General features: G+C 38.0%; 1 protein-coding gene across 7 annotated transcripts in view; it reads right to left on the reverse strand.

Annotated features, from left to right (window-relative positions):
• FRY (FRY microtubule binding protein) overlaps window positions 1–26,248 on the reverse strand; it is a 275,761-nt gene that overhangs the window by 159,115 nt on the left and 90,398 nt on the right. For all 7 annotated transcript variants that reach the window (XR_001884138.1, XR_001884139.1, XR_001884140.1 and 4 more), the window contains exons 5-13: window positions 24,851–24,941; window positions 24,549–24,628; window positions 24,360–24,440; window positions 17,429–17,597; window positions 14,301–14,393; window positions 14,109–14,207; window positions 12,314–12,415; window positions 1,716–1,819; window positions 1,141–1,249 (exon numbers count right to left, since the gene is read on the reverse strand). Coding sequence is in view for 4 of the 7 variants with exons in the window: in XM_017865930.1 (XP_017721419.1) it covers window positions 1,141–1,249; window positions 1,716–1,819; window positions 12,314–12,415; window positions 14,109–14,207; window positions 14,301–14,393; window positions 17,429–17,597; window positions 24,360–24,440; window positions 24,549–24,628; window positions 24,851–24,941 (928 nt within the window). In the remaining 3 variants the exon portion in view is untranslated. The remainder of the gene's footprint in view (window positions 1–1,140; window positions 1,250–1,715; window positions 1,820–12,313; window positions 12,416–14,108; window positions 14,208–14,300; window positions 14,394–17,428; window positions 17,598–24,359; window positions 24,441–24,548; window positions 24,629–24,850; window positions 24,942–26,248) is intronic.

A 26,248-nucleotide genomic window follows, 5' to 3' on the forward strand; every position in this document is an offset into this window, starting at 1 on the left:
TTTATATATTTAAAATACATCAGGTATCTGTGTGTATATATATGTGTGTGTGTATATATACATATTTATTTATATATATATAAATAAAACAGGTTCATTTTATACAACATATTCCGGAATAAACAAAGCACATTCTCAGTCACACAATAACCACATGCAGAAAAATTACATTAATTCTTTCACCTGCAGAGCAAGTAATGTCCTTTCCCTAAGTACAAATATTACAGAGCTACCTCACTGCACCAAACACAAAGAGAGACATTACTGTCAAATCATCTGTGAAGCAGGAATTGAATCTTACACTTTATGTCAATATCAATTGTACTTTCACAGTACTTTCATGCCTATTATTTCCTTTTAAGCACACGATATTCTGAGGCAAGCATTTTCATTCCCATTTCACAGATAAAGAAACAGAAAGAAGATGTTCTCTGACTTGTTTAAGCTTATAGAGCTGGCTCATGGCAGAGGCTGGACTGGAATAATAGTCTTTTCCTGTTCCTATGCACAAGGAGGTCAAAGTTGGGGTAAACCCATTTACTCACAAAGTGTTTTGAAAAGTAAAACTCCTGGGCTCAAATAGTAAATTACATATTAAAACTATGTTTAATATTACTGAACCTGTTTTAAGTCATTAATATACATAAAGCACTTAGAATAGTTCTTGGCAAAAGAGTGCTTGATAAATGCTAATATTCCTATTAAAATCTTTTTCATAGGTTGAAAGAACATTATTTATTCCTCAGATTTTGCTAAATTGTTCCTTTTGGTTTTCTCTGAACATCAGATCCTTTGCTTCCTCTTTACTTGCAGAATCCAGAGCAGAGAAGCAGGAAAAAAACAGAGGTGAAGAGTCAAGATAATCTTACTAATTCATAGACTTTGTGACTCAGATGAGCCACTTAAACTCTGTCTCTGTTTCTTCATTTATCAGATGCTGAAAACACTTGATGTACTCAACTCAAAACTTGTTTTGAAGCAAAAGAATAGGCTGTGTGTGAAAACACTTTAAACTTTTCTCAGAAGTCTAAACACGTAAGATATTAATTTAGACTTTCCATCTTTTAGTACTCCATAAGAAGGAGGCTGGCTGCTTAAAAACCATTAGAAGATTCCCATCACCAGAATCTTCTCCATTACCTGGGCAATGAACTGGATGATTTTCACAAAGATGTTCAGAGGCATGTCCCTTGGCACCACACCACGGGACCCTTTGGGGAAAAGTGTGGTGATGATGGTTATAAGTCGGCTGAAAGATAAGGGGGAAAAGAGAAAACAAACAAGATTGGCTGAGCTCCAGTTCTGTAAGGGAAAATGGCAGATGTTTCATCTTATCTAAGTATCAGAGAGAATTCAGAAAAAGAAAACAAACCACCTCACCCCTTTCCATTAGCATAATTACTCTATGAAAAGTTTTTCTGGAAAACTAAGAGCAGATGGAAAATGATAGCTGTTTTTTTTTTTTTTTTTTTGTTAAAGTGGCAAATGCAACTCTGGAAGTGGAACCTGTTGATCCCGGTAGAGGCTGGAGCTTTTGTAATGGGTGTTGAGCCAATGACTATGGAAAGCCTGAAAATGTTCCTTAGGACTTAAATATTTTAGAAACTGTCAGCTTTGAATAGCTTCTAGTTGAGTTAGCATAGGTAGTAATAAAAGAAACACCCTCTGCAGTGGCTGAGTGATGTGGTTACCACTGACACAAGCCAAATCCTTACCTCTGAGTAGCTGTGTTGCTTTCACATTTAATTCGAATCATGTAAACCCAAAGTAATCGGTAGAGAGATTCCAGTGCAACTCGAGCCATCTTGGGGTCTTTGTTCTATAACAGAAACCAAGATGTAAGACTGCAGATGTAAATAGTGAGGTCTGAGGTTCCAGAGATGGCTCTTCTCTGAAGGCCTGGAAAAGGCAAGCTCCAGGTGGATGGCTGGGTACTCTCACAAGGCACATTGCATCATCTGGGACTTACAGGGTATTGGCCTCTCAATGCTCATAGGATAAATCATCCATGAGGAGGCATATAAATGGTGGGACAGAGTAATTCTGGGGGAAGCCATGTCACTTTCTCATTTGCCAAGGTGAGTACTCAAGAGATTGTCTTCTCCCTCTAGCCCTAGGGAACCCAAATTCTTTAGCACCAATAGGAGAATCAGTCTGTTCTTTTTATTGTTGATTATGTTCTTTTAAACCCTTATTGTTTTGATTCTCCAATGCCTCCGCCCCATCCCCATCCCATCTGATTACCCTCCAATATTTCTTTTTTTTTTTTTTTTTTTTTTTTTTTTTTTGAGACGGAGTCTCGCTCTGTCGCCCAGGCTGGAGTACAGTGGCTGGATCTCAGCTCACTGCAAGCTCCGCCTCCCGGGTTTACGCCATTCTCCTGCCTCAGCCTCCCGAGTAGCTGGGACTACAGGCGCCCGCCAGGTCGCCCGGCTAGTTTTTTGTATTTTAGTAGAGACGGGGTTTCACCGTGTTAGCCAGGATGGTCTTGATCTCCTGACCTCGTGATCCGCCCGTCTCGGCCTCCCAAAGTGCTGGGATTACAGGCTTGAGCCACCGTGCCCGGCCAACCCTCCAATATTTCTTGAGACTAATGTGTACTAGGTACTGTGCTAGAACCTGATACGTAGAGACAAAAGATAATCCTTTCCCTTAAGATGTTCACAGTCTTTGGGGGATGGGAATCAACTCTACAACAGTCTGAAAAACTGGTAGGGACAGAAGCTAGAGGATAGGAAGAAGGGTAACATATGGCAAACTCAAGGAATGGGGTCAGGAAAGGATTCCAGGAGCATATAAAAACTCAGATGACTCATGCCTGTAATCCCAGCACTTTGGGAGGCTGAGGCAGGTGGATCACGAGGTCAGGAGTTCGAGACCAGCCTGGCCAAGATGGTGAAACCTGGTCTCTATTAAAAATATAAAAATTAGCTGGGTGTGGTGGCGGGTGCCTGTAATCCCAGCTACTTGGGAGGCTGAGGCGGAGAACTGCTTGAACCTGGGAAGCAGAGGTTGCAGTGAGCAGAGATCGCGCCACTGCGCTCCAGCCTGGGCAACAGAGCGAGACTCTGTCTCAAAACAACAACAACAACAACAACAACAACAGCAACAACAACAACTCAGATGAACCTTAAATCCATTTTTGTCATACTCATTCATAATGCACACACATTTGAGTTACTACGCTGAGCCTGCCATGGTTTGTGGCCCTAGATACTTTGAAAGGTTTAAAAAAAAAAAATATTGGGAGGGGGAGGTTTATAGGCAGAGGCAAGACCACATGGAACCTGAGAGAAATGGCGGAGCAACGGGCTCCTGTTTTGGAGCCTGGGAATCCTTTGTACGCTGGTGAAGGGCCACTGCAAGGCCAGGTGAGGGAGCAGTAGCTGGTGAGGCTTGAGAGGAAAGCAGGGGCCACATGAGGCACCTTTCATGAGGAGAACAAGCTCATGATGGCGACAGGCAGCCAATGAGATCAGAGAGACCACAGAGGAAGTCCAATGTCTGCAGCATGGGGAATGGAGCAGAGGCAGGGAGACCAGTTGTGGGCACCCAGGCATTAAAAAATCGGTCAGAGATGGGAGTGTGGGTTTCATCATCTCGTGGACACTTCATTCCTCCATTCCTTCCTTCTGACTCTCACTCCATTCTTTCAAACAATTTTATAGATTTTATCCACAAAATTTCTCTTGAATTGGACCTCTTTTCCATTCTCACTTCCTTTGCTATAGCTCAGCTCCCAGCACTGTCACCTGGACTGCTGCAGTAGCCTCCTAACAGTCTCCCTAAGTCAATCCCTGCGCCGCTGTCTATCTTATACCAATTATAATCCTTTCTATATAGAAATCACAGAATCAGTGGTTTCCCTGGTGCCTGTGGGATCAAGTTAACATTTGTTGGCCTGGCATACCAGACTAGTCAATAGCTGGCTCTAACCTATCTCTTCTGCCTCCCATCCTGTTACTCTCCCGCAAGCTATGTAAACCCTAGCTAGGCCATGTTCATTCTACTTCCATCATAGAAATGCCCTTCCACACCCGTTCCTGAATCTTTCTTTTCTCCCAAGTGAACCCTGTTCATTCTTTATAGTGGGCTTGGATGTCCTCTCCTTTGTGAAGCCTTCTCTGTTCCTCCCTGATGTCTTAAATCCCAGCCCATTAAAACTAATTATTTCCTCCTGAGTGTCCCTGACTCTCATACATACCTCTAGCATAGCCCTTCAACTCCTTACCTATGTGGCGGGGGGTGGGGGGATCTTGTTTAAACATCAGCTCCCACATAAATGATAGATTCTCTGAAAAAAGGGGGCATTATTTACCCCTAAGATCTATTAAAATTTCTGCTTTTCTGCATGGGGTCAGTGAATGTTTGCTAACCAGTCTTTCAGTATCTTAACTTTCTGATAGGTCTTTTGCCTTTATGTTACTTGTCTATCTCCATTTATTTAGTCATATGATTCTCTTTTCTTAGTGTAGATAATTTAGGTACAGATTTTTATAGAATTCATAATTGTTTAGAAATGGTCTGGGATAAAGCTTATCTTTAAACTGTTAGTGAATAAAGATGATCCACATAAATACATTCTATAGGAAAGGCTATAGTGAGAAATTTTTAGATTTAGGAAAGATAGACTTCATAGTCTTTGTAGTCTAACAACTTTTTAGGGTGGTCATTATTCTAAAAGTCTAAATTTCCATATACATTTAGCTCTGTTCTACATTTCTTTTTGTTCTACTGTCTTGTGTATTGAAGTATTAATACCACATCATTTTAATTATTCAGGTTTTATGTGTTAATATCTAGTATGGCCTACTTTATATAGTCCATTGCTTTTTTTTTTTAATTTTTAGCGGTTGCCAAGATTTTCTTGCATGTTTATTCTTCTAGATGAACTTTATAGCTATTTGTTTAGCTTCATGGAGAAAAAAAAAAACCCTGGCTTTTTAGAAGCACACATTTATGTAGAAGGTTTTTTTTTGCCTGTTAAAATAACAGGTAAAATTTGTCAAATGCTTTCGTTACTTAAAGGGGACTTGAAACCAGTAAACTCGCATTTACAATATTCGATCATTTAAAAATTTCAAAAATTCTGACTACTCGTCTTCCAATTGGTCCAAATCAGCAAATGCCTGTGGTGTACTTACATGGTGGTTAAAAGCAGACTCCACACACAGACTCCCTGGGTTTGAATCCATTCTTGCCTTATAATTTAGTAGCTGTGTGACCTAGCGAAAGCATTTTAATCTCTCTGGGTCTGATTTTCCCTGTCTGTGAAGTGCAGATGATAATCCTACCTCCATCACAGGAGTGTATGAGAGTTAAATGAGTTAATGGACATAGGGTACTTAACGCTGTATCTGCCTGTAGTATTATTATGTAGAAGACACCTGCAATCCAGCAGCAAACAAAGGAAATGTAGCCCCTGCCTTTAGGGAGCTTCTCTTCTAGTAGAAACATCTTTTCCTTTGCGAATTTCCTTTTTTAAAATATATGTAAAAGTTTATATTTGCATAGCGTATCATTTGAAATTCTTTCATATACATTATCTCTCATTGTGAATCATGATGAGGAAAGCAAGTATCATCTCAATTTCACCGTAGACCATAACCGAAATCTCTAGTTTAACTGATTGACATTAGTGTCTTCTGTTTCAACTTCAACTTCTTTAAAATATTTGTCCTGTCCCTCCTGTCTACCATTTTTCTTGCATCTTATTGTGACTAATAGTCTTTCACTCTTAAGAACATTTTTGAGATTATTTTCCCTTCCATAGGCACCGAAAAGCAAAGTGGCAAACTTAGGTTTTAGTCTGTCTGTGGATTATGTACTGTTAATTGGTTTTTAGCATTTCAAGATGATATCAGATCATTGCAACCGTCTCCTAAATGGATTTTTTGGTCTCTCTTCCGTTCTTGCACAAATGATATTCTTAAAAATATAAACATGTTTTTTTTTACTTTCCTGCATTTAAAGTCCTGCATTGAAAGACTTAAGTGGCTTCTAGTCACCTACTGGACAATGTCCAAATTTCATAATATGGCACATGAGGGGCCTTTTGTGACTTGGCTCCCTTGTACCACTTCCTGCCTCTGCCTTGTGGTAGGTGAACCTTGCACTGCAACATCCCTTTTGCAATTCCCTGCATGCCTGGAATGCCTTCCTACCCTTGTCTACTTGGAGAACTTAAATTCAATTAGGTGACATCTCCTCTTATTTTATTCCCCTGCCCCTCTACTCCTGTCCCAATGCTCTGGAGAGGCTACCAAGTGTCCCTGCTCTCTGTTTTCTAGGAAACAGACATCCTTTACTTGAATGTTTCTTAGCAGACAGTGAGCTCCAGGCATTCTGATTTGTTCATTTTTGTGTCCTCAGTGACTACCATACAGCAGGTTATATATTAAAAACAAAACCAGGAAGTATTCAAAACAAAACAATCTGAGTAGTAGCTGAACAACTTGATGCATAAACTAGATTAATTTGTACAGGACGTACATGAAAGACAAACTTTGCCATGTAGGTGAAGCTAATTTTCATATTATAATGACAGTAATAAATACCTTGCACTTGTATGGAATTTTGGTATTTCAGATGTGCTTTCATGTAACAAGATATCAACTGAAGGATTTTATAAATGAGAGAAGGCCCAATAAATTGCTCAAAGTAAATGACAGTAAACCAGGTTAGTAAACGACAGCTGGGATAGGAATTGACTTATGCTCTAATAAGTATTGTTTTCTCAGAAATTGAAATGTATGTGTTAAATGGTGCTTGCTATAGCACGTATTTTATTTTAATCAATGCTGCACTTACATTAACTCATTTTAATTTTCACAACAATGTATGGTGTAGATTCTAGGCACAGAGAGGTCAAATAACTTACCCAAGGTCACACAGCTGATAAATGACAGTGCTAGAATCTGCACCTAAGCAATCTGGCCTCAGTGGCTTTAAAGCTTTAAATTTTCCACTTCAACTCAATAGTATGTGGAGGCTGCACACATGTGCTATTGGTACCTACTCTACTTGAAGACAGCACTTTTTCTTCATCTGTCTTTGTATTTCCTTAGCAGCTAACAGAATAGGTGCTTGATGTATATTTTCAGGATGCAGACATTTCAGCATATGTCTCAAACCACTGATTTCTGTGTCAAAGATACTTGCTTCAAGATCAAAAAACCATTCTTCTGTTGGTATCTGCATCTCCCTTAATTAATTAACCAATAATTAATTAATGGTATGCATTTATTATGGCTCTGAGGTTCACTCATATAATTGCCCAAGAAACTAGTGCGCTTCAGAGTAGATCTTCCCTGGACCCGCTGCATCTCACCTCACTGCCAGTCACTGACTTCATGGGATGTGTCAGCCTATCTAATAACATGCCTACTTCCTTTACATTTTGCTTTTAATTAATTTAGTTAAAACAATTCAGAGTTAATGGTAACAAATGAGGACAAGTGAATTCACTGATAACTTGGCTGGTGATGCAATCAGTGGTATAGACCAACATTACTCAAGGTCCATCAGCTGATTATTTGCACCAAGTCACCTGTGCTGCTTATAAATATGCAGATTCCTGGGCTGCACCTTAGATATTCTGAACCAGAACCTCGGAAAGTGGGCTTCAAGAAAGTGCATTTATAACAGACTTCTGTAGGGATTCTTATGCATGTTAAGGTACAGACCTAGTGAGATAGGTAATTTTAGTCATCTACTAATTTTGTTATACTTAAAATACCTTCTAGTTTTCTATTCCATTTCAAAGAGAAAGCCATCTAAGTAAATCTATGTCTTTGTTATATTTCTTTGCATATCACAGCCAACACTTTCCATCTTTTTGACATTTCTGATACTTGAATCAATTTACTTTGATTATGATTCACCGGGTTTGATGACTGTATATTATCCAAATAACCTATTGCTACAGTTTAGGATAATCTCTAAAATTATCATAACAACATTTTTACGGCAATTATTTTTCTATTGAATGGTTGGATAAATAAGGCATTCGCGGAAAATAACGTGCTTGTCATCTTATTACTAATTTTTAGGTCCAGTTATGTGCATTATTGGAATCTTTGAAATGTGCCTCTATTTTGGTAGATCTGAAACAGATTTTCTCGAGATTATGGAAATGAGATTAACAGTAAAGCAGAATAACTATATCTTGAAAATTAATAATTAAAATAGCTAATAGTACACCATTTAAATTTGGTATTTAAAAGAGAAAAGTAGTCATTTTAAAATAAATGCCATATATTTTAATTAATTCAGGCAATGATTGTGGAATCTTTAATATATTACTCAATGTCTCCACTTACAAGATAACATTAATAACCTTACTATTACGTGAGAAGTTGAAAAAAGCATTCAAACTTTATTGCAGTTATTACATACAAACATTGAAGTGCTATACACAAGCTTCATCAAATATATTTATGGCAACCACACTTGTTTTGAGATTTTTACTGGAAATCGAATACCCTGCTTGTACCTCCCTTGCCTGCCTTCCCTGAATGCATCATTCTTAATCATAATATCTATTAGGTTTATGATATCTACTAGATTTATGCTCCTTTAGAGCGTAATATCTATTAGGTTTATAATATCTATTGGGTTTATGCTCCTTTAGAGCAGTTATCATTATCTGTTTTTTTTTTTCTCCTCATGTATTTATTTATTTGATTGTTGGTCTGTCTCCTCCACTAAATTACAAGGTCTAAGAGACCAGGGAGTGCTACTGTCTCACTCGTCACTTACTCCCAGTACCTAGAACTGTGCCTGGTAGACTACTTGTAAAGAATTGTTGGTAACTGACTGAACGGATTTAAGTCCTAGCATAAGTGCTCCCTGAGAAAAAAGGAGTATTCTTTCTCATTCTGTACTTTGGTTTCTCCAACTTTGACACTAAACTGAATCATGTCTAACCTCAGTATTGCTATCTGAGCAAAATATTTAGAAATGCATAAACAACATTCATGAAAGCATAGGGAATACTCAGTGTAGCCTGTGGCGTTGCCATGATACCCACAACAATGTATATGAAGCCCCTGCCACTCGCCTGCTCATAATGTATCTCCAGTGAATGAGGGCTACTGTTATTATTATGGATCATATAATTAATGCACTTCTTAACCTCTGAGGTTTCTTTTCTGTTTTTTTAAATTATAATTTGGGTCTCATTGGTATATTATATTCATTTTTATAAAATATAAGAAATTTTGAAATTCTCCCAATTCATTTTATTTTGAAGGATAAGAAACTAGCACATAGCTATTATGAACATGATAATTTCATTTTATTAAATTTTTAAATTTTTAATTTTTTTCTCATTTGTAAATGGTGACTCAACATTTTAAAGGTACTATTAAATCAAGTTCACAAACCATATCTCCTTTTGTCAGAATTAGGTGTTGTATGGTAGATGTGAAGGGAATGGATTTTTTTTTATAGCACAATATGTTCAGATTCTGACATAAAATACATAGAAGAAAAAAGTATCGGTCACCACGGACCAAGAGTTCCTGAAAGATGTGAATGTCTTAGTGAAAAGGTGCTATATGTTTCTCATCAATTTATAATGGAATATTACTAATAGATGCTTAAGTTAATTAAGTGGAAATATTAAAGATTTCAAGTCTGTTCTCCCAAAGCAACCTGCTTCTGACCGACTAATGCTGGGAATAAACCAGGGCACCGACATTAAGTGAGTGTTGACCCTGAGAGCTTGTTTACAATGAAAGCGGGCAGGTTTTCACGCTCATGCACACTTCTGCTCTGCTCTGCCATGCTGCCCCGATGGCTCACCTCTACAGAATACATCAAAGGTGACTACCAAGGTCAGCGTGTGGGATTCAGATGCGAGGTTCACTATCCTAAAGCATCTGTGGCTGGGGAGGGGTAAGGAAGGCAGGGAAGGGTGCAGGAAGGTGCGTGGGGGAAGGGTTGATTTGGTGGTCACTGAGGAAATGGCAGAATTGGTTCTAAATCCCATAAAATACTGTAGCAATTCAAGACAAAGAATATCTCTGAAGCTGTGTTAGTTGTTTCTCAGGTATTTCTTCCTTACTAAGGACTTAAGAAGAGGTTTGGAAGGTTTTCTGAATATTAGTAACATTTTTTAAATGGTCCCATTCAAATCCCTACTAGGTTTAGTTCTAAATATATGCGATACAATTTTATTTCATTTTTATCTTACCAAGGATCTTTTTATATCTTTTAGCCTTGAGGTAGTGAATTCAAATAGATTATTACCCATAAAATATCACTGCCTTTCTGCCTTACTTTGCCTAATCACTTCTTTTGTGATTCATGGGGGTATATGACCTCCACAACTCTCACAGGTATCTCTCCACTCCTACCTTTTACCTCCTTCACTGTCTGCATCACGCATTTTGAAACTTCGTTACGTATCCTCCAATGAAATTCTAAGCTTGTCAAGGACAGGGACTCTATTCTAATCTAGTTTTTACAGAATTGCTTTCCCCCTCCTTCCCACTTTCAGCACTTTCCCTAGCACCTCACACAGTGGACACTACATAAGTCCCTGCTGGACTGAATTCTGAAATGTGGTTCAGTCTCTACAGCATTCACTCTACATGCTCTTTCTGGCCTTACTGCCTCTTAGAAATGTGAGTGCTTGAAATGTTTGCACAGGGAAATACTGTCAGTGCCCAGGCCTGCTCCTCTCTGGGGCTGTATATAACCCTCGTATTAAATCTTTCTGGTGGGGTTTGACTAGAGCTGTAAGCAACATTCTAACTTTGAAGTAATTAAGTTCCCAAGTAAGATGCTCTGCTATGTTTTAAAAACAAGTTCAGACAAATAATCGGGATCTCTGTGGCCACAGCAATAGATTGTCATGAAAAATATTATTGTAATTCCAAGCAAAAACCCAGACACATTAAACACAGAATATATAGAAAACTGCACTGTAAGCACTCTCAATAATTCCCCTCTCTGTTTTCAATAAAGTGACCATTTCCTATCTGTGTAAAATGTAATAGAAAAAAATATTTAATGAACTAACAGCTGGATAACTTAAAAGTGGACCAATTAACAAATGACACTGGGCTACACGTTAAGAGTTATATGGCAGATCCTCAAAACAAAAAACAAACAAAAGCAACAAACAACAACAACAACAAAACCTGAAAGTGGCCTTTATATAACACTTGATAACCCTGAAAAGCATTTCACTTTTTCAGAGTACTTAAAAGCTTAACTCTCTATCCACTGCTATTATATTTCACTGCCAATTTGAAGAAAATGAATGATTCTAATCTTGGATTTCACAATCAGCTTTCAGAGCCAGCTCATAGTTGGTGCTTAAAACAGCTCTAATGCAGATTATTGTGTAATTATGGTAAATGCCAAAATAATATAATTAATCTTAACTACTTCACCAAATTAAAGCATCATAGAAAAAAAAAAGGCAACGTGTATAAGCACATACAAAATTTTATAACTAAGTACATTCTTAAAATTCAAAAGCAGCTAATATCAAACTGGTAAAAGAAATTTAATCACATCTTTGGACACAACCAAGGACAACTGTCAAAAATACATTCTATTTGCACTTATATTAGGGATAGTTTTCATTTCACTGTCTTTTATCAATAGGTTACTAAAACTTAAAACATATTCACCACTTTTAATTTATAAAGTCCATTTTAAAGCTAATCATTACAGCTGTTTGAGCCACAGGCACCATGACTTGATTCCTCACATCACCCAGCACCTGTACTGCAGGTGTATTGCTGGAAACAGTGAATGCTTAGGACTGACTGCCATGCGGCTTGAACAGGATACCTTCAAGAATCACACACGATAGTGACAAGAAAGAAGTACTCTCTGTTGCTAGGTCAGTCATTCCACAGACTGGAGCTTTTGCCCCAGAGACATTCTCCTAGACTGGAGGGGATAGAGGAAGGATGGGAAAGGTATAAGTGAGCTTCTGAGATCAAGTCGCATGCTTCTATTAGCTGAATGTGGCCCTTATTCTATTTTTAAATCATTTAGATAAAATGTGACAATGGATGAATATAAAGGAACATTTAATTCTACTTTTAAAGTGATCCTTGCTAGAACAGATTTATTTTTCCCAAATCTGAAGTGATGTATCTTATTCCTAGTCACTTTCTAAAATTGACTGTATTTAATAAGAACTCTTATTAATATTTTTTCCATTATTCCACCAGTATAGGACAATTCCCCTGGAAAACATCAGGAGTCCCTTCCAGAAGCACATCGACCAGCCTAAAAACTGTGTACATGTTTTAAAAAGATCGTTTTTGAGCTGACAAATACTAACTTTAAGGTTGGACAAGCAGTTGTTGAGGAAAATGTGCCACCTGTTCAGGAACAGCTGCTTCTGACTGACACAGAGCAAACAGGTCACCAGAGGGTACAAGGCCTGAGGAGAAAAGAGAGGAGGTCACAGGATAAGTTATATTTCAACAAACCAGGTAACATACATTCTCTGTACCCACTACCTTGCCATCTCCCTCTGGGGCTCTGTGGGCAAGAAACAGGATGCTGTGTAGCACAGCAGTGCCCAGTGGATGCAGGGCACTGGTGTGCATTTCACAGACACTTTCTGATAATGCTGGAGATGGAATAACCAAGAATTATGGATAGCGTATAATAAAATGAAATAAGTTTCATATACAATAATGCAGAAATCTGATTCAATGATTTAGACTTTGCTTAAAAGATTTAAAAACAAACTTACCATCTTAGATCACTCTCTTATCTACAGAAAAAAAAGCAGGAAGGCACACACATTTTGAAAATGTTATTGGCTTTTTTTCTCATAGACATCTAATAGTTTGTCCCTATCTTAGAGGTAGTTGTCTATATTTTCTTTTGCGTGCAACCTTCTGGTAATTAAGGAAGATTCCTAAAAGAAATGTTATTGCACTGGTAAACTCTACCAAGACAAATTTAACCACAGGAGGAATTGGCTTATGACCGAATAAACAGAGGTGCTACTGTGCTTTTCCTGCCGAACTGGGCCAGCTTCCCACAGCAACTTGAGAAGACAGCAAAGGTAATAAGCAGCTACCCAAAAAAATCATACATGCAGAATCCATCACTATTTTGCAAAGCCAGATGTGATAGACCTTTATGATTCCCCCTAAATCAAGGGTCGTGAAATAAAAATGTAACTGGCTCATCTGTTAACTTGAATTAACAAGAAACAACTGCCCACAATGCTTAACGGTTCATTAGTTTTTTTTTTTTTTTTTTTTAAATAACTTAGTTTTAAAGGACTTGGAACTACTGCTACCACTGAGTGCAGTTCTAATGCTAGTCAGTAATCTAAAAAATATGCATGCAGTTAGTCACAATGACCACAGAACATAGACAAACGAGCAAATTTGTCACCACTACCAGCAAAGCAACCTAAGTACCTGCTCAAATCATGGTAGGGACGTTCATCCTCTGGAGACGAGCACAAACCATGCCAGTAACCAGATCCCTAAGCGACTTGCTTCTTCCCAGCTTTCACATTACAGCTTTTATACCACTTCCCGATTAATAAAACAAAGCTTTATTTACCACAGCGGGTAAAAGGTGGTGCTCACCTAAAAGACTTTTCTATACTGCTCTTTAGTACCAAAACCTTCCCAAGAATTATTTTCTCAGCCTTCAGAGAATCATTCCTATGGGCAACTGTCTATTTCCCAACTCCTTTTCCTGCCTGTTTCCATTTTGATCCTAGTATCCAGATAGGAATTAGTCAGGGCAGGTTTCTGGAGATTGAGAAAAAAACTTGTTATTATAAACTTTAGCTTTCAGATTGGAAAAAGGTTCTCAGAAATTAAAATAAAAATCAAGTTAGGCCAAATCTTGAAAGTGAACAACAGACTCCTTAGAACCAGAGGGTCATCTGAGGCAACACGGCCTAATCCCCCTACATGAACATCAATCAGTCATGGCCAATACAAAAAGCCAGCTGCAGTTTCAAATGCTTCCTCTTTTTGAGGGAGCTTCAGGTACTTTTCCCATCTATGGAGTCCTTATGATCCTCAAATACATTCCTGACTAGGAATTTTAGTTTGTGCAGTTTTGTTTGTGTTTTCGATTTTCTCATAGTTACTAACCAAGGAATGCTTCTTTCGAGAAGAAAGTTCCAGCGTGGTGTCATACAGGCTTTCCACAAAATTTCTAAGGCAGGGGACATTTACTTCATTTTTAACAGCCTGAAATAGAGATGCATGTGAATATTATATTAATAAAATTGTTGATTTTGTGATACAATTTGAAGAGTTTTTAGAAATGAAAATGTAACTCACAGCAGCGACTGGAACAAGGATTTCAACAAAAAGCCCAGCCAAGGCATGCTTGATATCTTTGTCTTTAACCTCGAGGAAGTAATGTGCACATTCCTGGGAAGCAGAAAAAGGGTATAGGGAGAGAGAGTAGGTTGAAATGTGCACATAGAATGTATTTAAACAAGTTTCAGTAAGTAGCTCTTAATTCAATCACGCATCAACAGAGCATATTCCATAGTCTATTAAAAATCACTGGATTCAAACATTTGTGTTGAAATTTATATGTCTGTAATGGCCTCAGTGACATTCTGCAAGGCTGGTTTTTTCACTCTTCCATATCAAATCATTATTCTAAAAGGACAAAGCATCTCTAACCAGCAAGCACACATGTATCCACCGAGTCACTGGTTGATTCATTCATTCATTCACTCACTTCCAATACATTTCTATTTATTACTTAGTGTGTGGGGGGCCTTGGGCTCCTGGTTAGCCCTCAAACACAGATCCCCAGGGAAGGTAAACATGGGAAGAGAGGCAGAAGACATCAAACTTATTTTAGGCCTTAGGCCTGACAGCCTCAGACACAGAGCTGTTTACTTGTTCTCTCTGACATTTTAGGTGTGTTTATCATTCACATAAGTTTCATAAGCAAGTCAGGAACATTTCCCTTTCCCACCTTGACAAGGAAACCTTTAGAAGGGTTCCTTAAGAAAGGACACTACTGCCTGTGGACTATTGTCATAGCTAAGGGTGTTCTGGGTTGCTCAAGGACTCATTCTGTAGGAAAGTTGGCCTGTCAACATTTTTTTTTTTAATAAAATGTCAACTTTTTTTAAAAGGAAAGTTGGCAGAATTCTGCCCATCTCTCTCTCCTTCTGGCCTTATTGGTAGTAACTTATTGTGGTCTGTATCAGGTATTGTTTTCATTCAAGAGTCCAGGCAGCCAGACACCACAGCTCATGCCTGTAATCTTGACACTTTGGGAGGCCAAGGCAGGCAGATCGCTTGGGCCCAGAATTCCAGACCAGCCTGCGCGACATGGCCAAACCCCGTCTCTACAGAAAAATACAAAAATTAGCTGGGCATGATGGTGGCACCTGTAGTCCCAGCTACTTGGGAGGCTGAGGTGGGAGGATCACTTGTGCCTGGGAGGCAGAGGCTGCAGTGAATCCAGATCATGCCACTGCACTCCAGCCCGGGTGACAGAGTGAGAGAACCTGTCTCAAATTAAAAAAAAAAAAAAAAAAAAAAAGGAAAGAAAAGAAAGAGTACAAGGCTACATGTAATAACATGTTAATATCGACACTGGCTATTTCCCTTTATTTTCTGTTGCCTTTGGGAAGATTGCCAAAAACAATCCCCAAAGCCCTCATTCTATCAATATCATATTAAGACCTCAGCTCAGGAAAGGCAACACCAGTATGGGAAATCACTGAAACAGCTTTCCTATACAGACGAGCTCTATAGTTTCCAGAATAGTCATCCTTTTGGTACATTATTTTGCATAAGTATGTAATACTCTCTCAAGTCTTAATTCGTGTATATAGATACAGGAATTATTCATATGAGAGAATAAAAATAATAAAATATGTAACAGTTACTGAGTGTTTGTCATGTGCTAAGAATCCTCAGAACCACTCTCTAAGGTTAGTGTCATTATCATCACCTTGCAGATAAGGGAAGTGAGGATGGGAGGGGTTAAGTGTGACTGGTCAGGTCACAGAGCTGCTAAGTGCTAGAGCTTGAATTCAAACCCAAGAAGTTTGGTTCATAGCCCCATCCACATATATAATAATTTTATTGTGACATAATTTATGTAGTATGCAATTTACCCATTTAACATATACAATTCATTGGCTTTTAGTATAATCACAGCTGTGCATCCATCACTACTGTCAAATTTAGAACCTTTTAATGACACCCAAAGGAAACTCTGTACCCCTCAGCAGTCATCTGCAACCTCCCTATCCACTCCCCATCCCCAGCCCTAGACAACTTTAATCTACTTTCTGTCTCTATGGATTTGCCTACTCTGGACATTCCATATAAACAGAATAATATAATACATGGCCTTTTGTGTCTGGTTTCATTCACTTAGCATAACATTTTCAAGGTTCATCCATGTTGTGGCATGTATCAGCTTCACTACTTTTTATGGTCAAATAATATTCCATTATAGGGATATACCACATTTTGTCTATCCATTCATCATTTTATAGACATTTGGGTTATTTCCACCTTTTGGCAACTATAATACTGCTATGAACATTTGTGTTCCGGTTTTTGTGTGGACATATATTTTCATTTCTCTTGTGCATATACCTAGGAGTGGAATTGCTAGGTCATATGGTAATTGTAGGTTTTGCTATTTGAGGAACTGCCAGGGCCAGGCTGTTTTCCAAAGTGGCTGTGCCATTTTGTATTCATACCAGCAGTGTGTGAGGTTCAAATTTTTCCACATCTTCACCGAGAATTGTTATATTTTTGATTATAGCCATCCTTGTGGGTGTAAAATGGTACAGCCTATATTCATAATCCATACATCTAAACCCTCTAGTAAGGTCATTGCCAAATTTAATTTACAGCAGCATTTTAAAAATTCCTTCAAATGCCAAAGTTTTGTAAACTCCAAGAGCTGAGTATTCTGTTAAATTCTCCTTAGCAGCAATTCTTTTGTTATGTACCATGATGGGCACCGGGCAATAAATATCAAACCTGTATTGTTTAGTTGAGTTTTAAAATTAAGATTCCTTTTATAGTAAGAATAAAAGATTTCTTTATTATTTAAAGTCCTCATGCCTGTGAATGTCAATGCAGCCAACCCAATGCTATCAATTTTAAAAAGTGAAAAAAAATCAGCTATATTTTATTCATAGAACAATATGTACCAGTGGGTGAAAGAGAAAAAAAGTCAGCAAACAAGCAATCCCACTGTATACTCTCCTCCAAAGATGATATGAAAGTTGAGAAATGAAAGTATGTGCCTGCAACTGTGCTATTTGGTTACAAAGGACTTCATGAATTATTTAGACAGTAGAATGTTTCTCTGTATTGACAAGTAATTGGGTTTTCATGTTCCAGGTTCATCATTTCGAGGAAGGAAAGTGCTCAGTTTGAGAGCCCCTTAGCTCTCCTGCCTAAGACATTACCTGCATAAACTGAAGAGAGGCCTCAAAATCCTCCACTGGATACATCTTAATTCGAAAGAATTTCATCCCCATTATTAAGCTGATAATGCTTTGAACCACATATGGGCTCTGCTCTTTGTGCCGTAATTCTTTTAGCTCCGCCATAAATTTCTTCTTTACCGCAGGGAATCTAAGAAGACAACATAAGCAGTTTATCAAATCATGGGTAGGAAAGTCCCTGTAATGGGAGCCTCCAGCATCTGGGAGTGATTGAGCAGAGCAACGGAATCCTTCAAATCAGTTGAAGTACAACAGCCATGATTTTGTAAGGATCTGATGTTTGGGATTTAGCAAAGGCTCCAATTTTCTTCTCCTTGATGCTCAACATCTCCATCAGGCGAGGGGGCAGATCCCGGGTTATTTAGACCATCTCAAAATGGTCTAGCTCTTGAATTGAGCATCACAAAGAGCCCCATTTCCTCAGGCTTGGCCATTTTCAACATAGTTGCAGACCCCAGAGCCTGAAGTATCAAAGAGGGAGTCTATGAGCAATAACGTACCAGGTTAGTGATTTCTGACAGTGACAGCAAATGATTTAAGGATTTGTATTTCAAATAATGCCAAGTATTCCTGTATCTATTTTTAAAGTTTTCTGTTATTATTTCCTTTATAGTTTTAGGATAATGATTATCAAAAAATATATATTTAGGGTTAAAAAATCTAGTAATAGGAGGCTGGGTGCAGTGGCTCTCATCTGTATGTAATCCCATCAATTTGGGAGGCCGACGCAGGTGGATCACCTGAGGTCAGGAGTTCGAGACCAGCCTGACCAATATGATGAAACCCCGTCTCTACTAAAGATACAAAAATCAGCTGGGTGTGGTGGCACGTGCCTGTAATCCCAGTTACTTGGGAGGCTGAGACAGGAGAATCACTTGAATCCAGGAGGCAGAGGTTGCAATGAGCTCAGATTGCACTGTTGCACTCCAGCATGGGCAACAAGAGCGAAATTCTGTCTCAAAAAAAAAAAAAAAAAAAATCTAGTAATGGGAAAATTTAAATTATATCTAAAAGGTAAAGATGAATGGGCTGTCTATTATATTCATGGAATTTTACAATTTTATCTGGTAAACGCAAAACAAACAAAAAGACACAGTCCAGTCCCTATCCTCAAAGTATTTGTATTCGAAAGTAAAATAATACTAATTATAACAACAATATTATCATCCAGGTTTGAAAAAAGAACAGATCTTAAAGCTAAGAGGAATCAGAGGCAGATCTTCAAAGGTACGTAAGAGTACAGAAATGTACACATAAAAATTGTCCAAACCCCACTGAGTCTGAGACAGCTGGTTTGGCTATTCACCAAACACACACACACACACATACACACACACACACACACACACACACACACACAGTCTAAGATTTATTGTATTTTGTTTTCTGAGACTATTAGCCTGAGGTTCCATGAAAAATTAGAAGCAAGCCATGATTAAAAAGGGTAATTGTGGCTGGGCACGGCGGCTCAAGCCTGTAATCCCAGCACTTTGGGAGGCCGAAGCGGGTGGATTACCTGAGGTCAGGAGTTTGAGACTAGCCTGACCAACATGGTGAAACCCTGTCTCTACGAAAAACACAAAAATTAGCTGGGTGTGGTGGTGTGCACGAGGCTGAGGCTGGAAAATCGCTTGAACCTGGGAGGCAGAGCTTGCAGTGAGCCAAGATTGTGCCACTGCACTCCAGCCTGGGTGACAGAGCAAGACTCTGTCTCACACACACACACACAAAAGGTGGTCGGGGGGTGGTAATTGTGATTATAGGAATGAAAAGTGAACTAATAGAGTCCTGGAAGTTTGGAATAATTCTTGAGACCTTAAGGTAGAAATTTCAGGACAAATAAAGTAAGCAGTAAACACATAGACATTGTTTAACCAAAGGCAGTACAGAGGCTGGTGGTTGGCAAGTGGGGTCTGAGGGGATTCTCAAGTGCTGGCAGTTTTCTAGTTCTTGGCTTAGGTGGAGAGGTAACATGGTGTCCATTTTATAATAAATTTGTTTAACTGCCTTATGGATTTTCACCTATGTTTGCTACATGTATTTCTTAATAAAAAAGATTTTAAAAAGGCAATAGAGCAGAAAATATAAATAGCTTCAAGAAGATTTAGACAATTTATGAATGAGATATTCAGTAATGGGTTATTAGCATCGCTAAGAATATTGCAGGGTGTATTCCTAATCTTCAGTGGCATTTTGTGGACTTCTACAAAATATCCAATTTCAAGACAGCACCCCAACCTGGCCCCTTCTGACATTTAAATAATACTATTAGAATATGGTAGAAAATATTAGTTGTGTTTTCTCTATAAGTAAAATTTCATGGAGATTAACTGCAAAATGGTATATTAATTTTCAGATTAGGAAATTAGCAAAAATTAAAATAGAAACTTTATTAAATTTACAAAAATCTATTTGGCATCAGCACGTTCTCTGGTCCTACTGCAGACCTACTGTTAGAGCTGAATTGTGTGCCCCTCAAATTCATATGTTGAAGTCTGAACCTTCTGAGATCGGAATGTGACTGTATTTGGGCATAGGGCCTATAAAAAGGTAATTAACTGAAAACAAAGTTATTACCATAAAATGGACACCATGTAACCTCTCCAGCTAAGTTATTAAGTTAAAATGAAGTTATATCTCTGTGTGTGTCTCTGTACTTGTCTCCCCTTCTTATAAGGACATCAACATGACTAGGAGATGAGTATAGGGACACACACACAGAGAAGACCACACAGGGAGAAAATGGCCACATACAAGCCAAGGAGAGAGGTCTCAGAAGGAATCAACCCTGCTAACACCTTGGGCTTGGACTTCAACTCCAGAACTGTGGGAAATAAATTTCTGTTGTTTAAGCCAATTAGTCTGCAGTACTTTGTTATGGCAGCTTAAGCAGAATAACATACCTATTCAATCAGTAATTCTGGGGATGAAGTCCAATAATTTGTGTTTAATAAGCTTTACAGGTGTTTCTGATGTGAAAAAGTTTGACAAACACTGGTATAGACTAAGAATAATAGTAACAAGAAATATCTGTAAGTGGTTTTACATTTTAAATGATTACATCGTTTCACATTTTGATCCTTAACAATCCAGTGAATTAGGCAGTCAATGCATTTCCAATTAATAAATAAAGAAACAAATTGGAAGACCACAGTGGCAAAGAAGAGACTCAAACTCAGGGCTTCTGATACAAATTCCAGGAAGTGCCATTAAACCGCAGCTGTCTTAGACAGTGGTAACTGTGACATGCAGTCTCTGCCCTCTCTAGAACAGTTTATAGTTTAATTAGGAAGATAAAACAAGGTAACACGGACCATGAGCCATGTGAATTGCAATGCTAATAATTTACCAGGGGCCTACTATGTGTTAGCACCTGCTGGACACTGTCCAGACCTTTCTGATCTTCAGGGAGGTCAGATGCACCAGGTTCCATCACTTTCTCATATTTCACACTGACTATTTGGTGAACAATACACTTAAAGAGGCTTCAGGGCATCAGAGAATGAAGGGCCCTTCTCAGCTGCATAATTAATTAGAGAGGATTTCAGAGGAGATTTGAGTTGGGGTAAAGGTGAGCAGAGGACATTTGGTAGAGATGGATAAAAGGTAGGAAGCAGAAATGACCATGGTCAAGCAATGGAAGTGATACTTTCAATCAAGATTATAAAATGCAATAATCCCAAACTGAATTTTAAAATTGTATTTCTGTTCAAATTATTTCCAGATACCAAAATAACTATGGTTTTAGTTTTGAAATGTATGAGTTTAGAGAGAAAAATATTAGAGTTATGTAGTTTTAAAGATGACTTGATACGAAGGAAAGTTTGTTTTCCAGTTTGAATCCATGACTAAAACAAGGAAAGATAGAAAAAGGCAAGTTATTTGCATAATTCACTATTTCAACATTCTCATCAGTTAGTGGCTAAAAGTTTATTTATTTCTCATTTAAAAATAAATATGGCTATCTTTTACTTTTTTGTTTTTTTGTTTTTTTTTGAGACAGAGTCTTGCTCTGTCGCCCAGGCTGGAATGCAGTGGCACAATCTTGGCTCACTACAACCTCCGCCTCCCGGGTAAAAGTGATTCTCCTGCCTCAGCCTCCCGAGTAGCTGGGACTACAGGCGCGTGCCACCACCCCCAGCTAATATTTTTTTGTATTTGTAGTAGAGGCGGGGTGTCACCGTGTTAGCCAGGATGGTCTCGATTTCCTTGTGATCCGCCTGCCTCGGCCTCCCAAAGTGCTAGAATAACAGGTGTGAGCCACCACGCCCGGCCTATCCTTTACTTTGAAAAGTCCCAAATGACATAAACATGTTATTTAGCACAAAACAATCCAAAATCTCTTTGCATTTAAAATCTATTTTCTCTTAAAATGACTTTAAGAAAAAAAATTTCAATGATCTTTCCTTTAATATTTCCTATTTAGTATTGTATTTAGTAAATACTGCAACTCAATGATTACTCAGTCTTTGGTATACTATAAAATTCACATAAATATAAAATTCTGCTTTAAAATGTATAGCACATATTACAAAAATGAGTAAATGAACATGTAAAGATATTATCACATAAAGAGAAAGCATTTAGTAACATCTATGATTTTTAGATGAAGTATTATTACTATTTAAATGAATCTACCAGATTTTGGCGAAAGTACTTAAATTTGTTTTAACAGACTTTGAAAAAGTCAATATTATGTGTGAATAACACTTATTATCAAAATTTTTTCCCTAAATGACAAGAACTAAACAGCATCATAACTAGTAAGACTAAAAATAGTGATTCTGCTAAAACTGAAATTCCAAAGTAAGTACTAATAGCTAAAGTCATAATCAAGAAAATATTTAATAGGCATTATCATTGGGAACAAGGCATATAATCTAAAATTAGAATTATTACATTACTCAACTTTTTTTTTAAAGATAATCACACTGTACTAGATAAGCATACATTCTTTTTCCCACCCTGAGAATGAAGAAAACAGTACTTCTTCTAAGGAAACAATAAAGTAATGGTCCTGGTGTACTTAGGAGAAAGAAGTAATGTCATAATTCGTGGTATGATACTAGTTTAAGTTTATACCATCAAGGTTAACTGCATATTGACTAGTTGAGAACACATCAAGGGCTATTTGAGTCTCTGTTTACTACAAGAGCAGACTGGTCAAACGTTTCCCTAGAGACTGGAAAGTACTGGAGCACTGTCCAAATGGAGGCATTTCTTACACCCTACTACCACAGAATAGGGACAAATACTGACATCACGAAAACAAAAAAAGTCACCATTCGCAAGCAAACACTGGCTTGGTGGACCATAAGTTTTACCTAAAAAGGAAATTCCTACAGGCTTAGAATATTGCTTAGTTATGACAATGTTTCTCAACTTATTCACAACCAACTCAGAATCACAGAGCTAAGGAAAGTCATTTAACAGTAACCAGTATTATTGTTAGGCATAATTCACAAAAACTAAGGAAAACACCAAGTCATTTTTGGCATACTAAAGTTTCCAAATGACAGCTGAAAATTTATGTTGAGATTTTCAGGGTTTGACAAATCAGCAAATATACATGTTAATACCTCATTTTTCCCAATCTTTTCTAGAAATGAGGTAGATACACATGATTTGCCAGATAACTACAGCCTGTCCATTTAAAATGCTAATGCTTTCATTACTCAATTGCAATGGAAATATCTCCAAAATGCATTACACTTTTTTTTTCTTAATGATTCATGAACCACAGTTATTTTAATAGGCTATAAAACTACCATATAGCCTCATGCAAAATGGCCCAGATAACTCTATTGTTTAATTCTTATGTATGCTTTGGCCAGTTTCTTTCTGTTGCTGCCAGCCGTTGAGCTTTATTTTTCAATGGCATCTGTGTAACATCCTCTGGAAGTTCCCTTTCCTCCTTCGAACACTGATGTGTTATATATTTTAAAAAAAATGTAGTCAGGATGAGTAGATAAACTGGATTAGATTAAATAAATTATGCCAAGAAGTTAAGAGGGTCTATTCCCTGAGTTCTTACCTATGTTTTGGCTAGGTAAGATTGCTAAGTGCTTTTTAAAATTTTAGTTTTTTTGATAAATTGTGTATTTCCATGCTACTACCTTACGAAATTCAATCCCTTGAAGATAAAAATCTCTTTCTGAGGAAGGATTGAATTTCACAAGGATTGGATCATCACTTTTGCTTCAAGCTGGCCTCCTGGCATGAATTCACATTATGTCTCTGGTTCATTTTGCCTAACTTAGGCATTCGGGATCTTGCCTGATTTGCTTCAGGGGTAGACAAAATGAAGAAGGTTAAGTAGGGTGTGACATCACTTTTGGAAGAGGCATATTGTTGCTAATAGTTTAATGCAATTTTGTTCTTGCCTGCTAAGTAGTGCTATGGGGCCAGATAAATTTAGCAATGAGAATTTCCCCTCTGACTTGTTTCCATGACAGAGTCTGGGACATTTTTAGCTCAGCTGAATTAAGTAAGGTCTATAGTAAAGGGGACATTCTAGAATGGAATTTTCCCACTGATAGATGATATATCGTAACCACTCACTCATGGGCTAGAGAAAACAGAACATTCAAAAGTGATAAACTTCCTTGGAATATTTAGGCAGAGAGAAATGTAATCTGGTCAGCCCATTTCTTTGATACAAGAGTCTGAAACACATGGACTCTGGACAGGATCTGGCCCAAGTGCCAAGTAAAAAAGATAATGTGGTGCCTGTCTTGGAAGAGCTTTCTAGTCAGTTTCAGAGATGGGGCACACATGTCAAAGAGCCCTACCTAGTTCCTCGTAAGCTCAACCCCAACTTCCCTAAATCAAGGCTGGGAGGACAGTGAAAGCACGCACATTCTCATGGTAAAGGGTTCTGGCATTCACTTACTTGGCTTGTGCCAACACTCCAATGACTTCTGCATACAGGTCTGCCACAATATGCATATTGCCAGTGTTGGGACCAAGGTACCTAAGTAGGGCATAATTAGACAAGTTAGGGATCCCTGGTCATCTGAAAAAAGCAAACCACTGATACAGTTTTAAACACCAACTTCAACATTCTAAGAAATCACCTTACCCTTCTTTGTATTTAAAGTGCTTGAAAGCCAAGTTAATAACATCATGTATTAAACTGTCTATTACAGGATGAAGTGGAATCTGAAAAAAAAAGGTGGTTCTTAACTCAGAAGGGAATATTAAAGAACAAATCAATAACAGTACTTCCAATAACTATATATGACAATCAATAGCAATCAATAAACATAATTCACATAACTCAGTATTTGGAATTCATAATTTTAAAAACTTAGACTTTTACAACCTAAGCAGTTTTTAGATCAATAAATATTACCTAAAAGTAACAATAAATTAATCACCTACCTGTTTCAAAACTTCTATTAATACTAAAGAAAAAATAAAATCAATGGCGAGGTCCCGTCTTTCCATTAAATAATCTCGCTGTTGTTCATCACTGTAAAATTTAAAATATTTACATTAAAGCACACTGAAGGTATTCTCAGAGGAATATAATTCATCAAAAATCTAGGACTCCTTCCGAAAAGACTGCAAAACCCATTTTTTAAATTAAGTAATTGTACTGGTAGATACATGCTAATGTTGGCCAGGTGGAGTGGCTCACGCCTGTAATCCCAGCACTTTGGGAGGCCGAGGTGGGCGGATCACCTGAAGTCAGGAGTTTGAAAACACCCTGGCCCACATGGTGAAACCCTGTCCCTACTAAAAATACAACAATTAGCCAAGCGTGGTGGCCCATGCCTATAATCCCAGCTACTTGAGAGAGTGAAGCAGGAGAATTGCTTGAACTCGGGAGGCAGAGGTTGCAGTGAGCTGAGATCACGCCACTGCACTCCAGCCTGGGCGACAGAGTGAGACTCCATCTCAAAACAACAACAACAACAACAACAACAACAACAACAACACGCTAATGCTCTTTCTATTCTCTGTGTGCTGCAGTGGACAAACACTGGATTTGAAGTCGGAATATTTGAATTCAAATTTAAAATTTTCAGTGATGTTAACTTGAGTAGCTATTTGTGAGTTCATCACCTCACCTTGTGGTCTTTTCTAAGGTAGCATTCAACTCAGCAATTCTACCATCTGTAGAATGAGACATGCTACCATACCAGGAGTGGACACTGAAAGATCTCGTGAAAGGAGCTAAACAATGTAAGGAAACAGGAAGGAAATAATATGATCACCAATTTGAGCAGGACGGCAGGGGTGAAGAGGATCGGCATTACTTTTCTTTTCTTTCCCTGTCCCTTTCCTCTTACACCTTTGCCACCTGAGACTTAGTGAAAGGAGGAATGAAGAAGTAAAGGGGTGGTGAGAGAGAAGAGTAAAAGGCAGAAGGAAGAAGAGGTAGGAGGAGCAGAGCAGAATTTGTGCTCATTTGAAAGTTAGAAGCGTGGTGTTTTGGTGACTACGGCCTTATAGTATAATTTGAAATCAGGTAGTGTGATGCCTCTAGATTTGTTCTTTTGCTTAGTCTTGCTTTCGCGATGCAGGCTCTTTTTGGTTCCATATAAATTGTAGGATTGTTTCTTCTAGTTCTGTGACGAGTAATGATGGTATTTTGATGGAAATTGCATTTCTTTTGGTAGTGTGGTAATTTTCACAATATTGATTCTACCTATCCATGAGCATGGGATGTGTTTCCATTTGTTTGTGTCATCTATGATTTATTTCAGCAGTGTTTTGCAGTTTTCCTTGTAGAGGTCTTTCGACTCCTCGGTTAGGTATATTCTTAAGTATTTT

This window comes from Rhinopithecus bieti, unplaced genomic scaffold (genome assembly GCF_001698545.2).
Source record: "Rhinopithecus bieti isolate Rb0 unplaced genomic scaffold, ASM169854v2 scaffold_81659, whole genome shotgun sequence".
Lineage (NCBI taxonomy): Eukaryota > Metazoa > Chordata > Mammalia > Primates > Cercopithecidae > Rhinopithecus > Rhinopithecus bieti.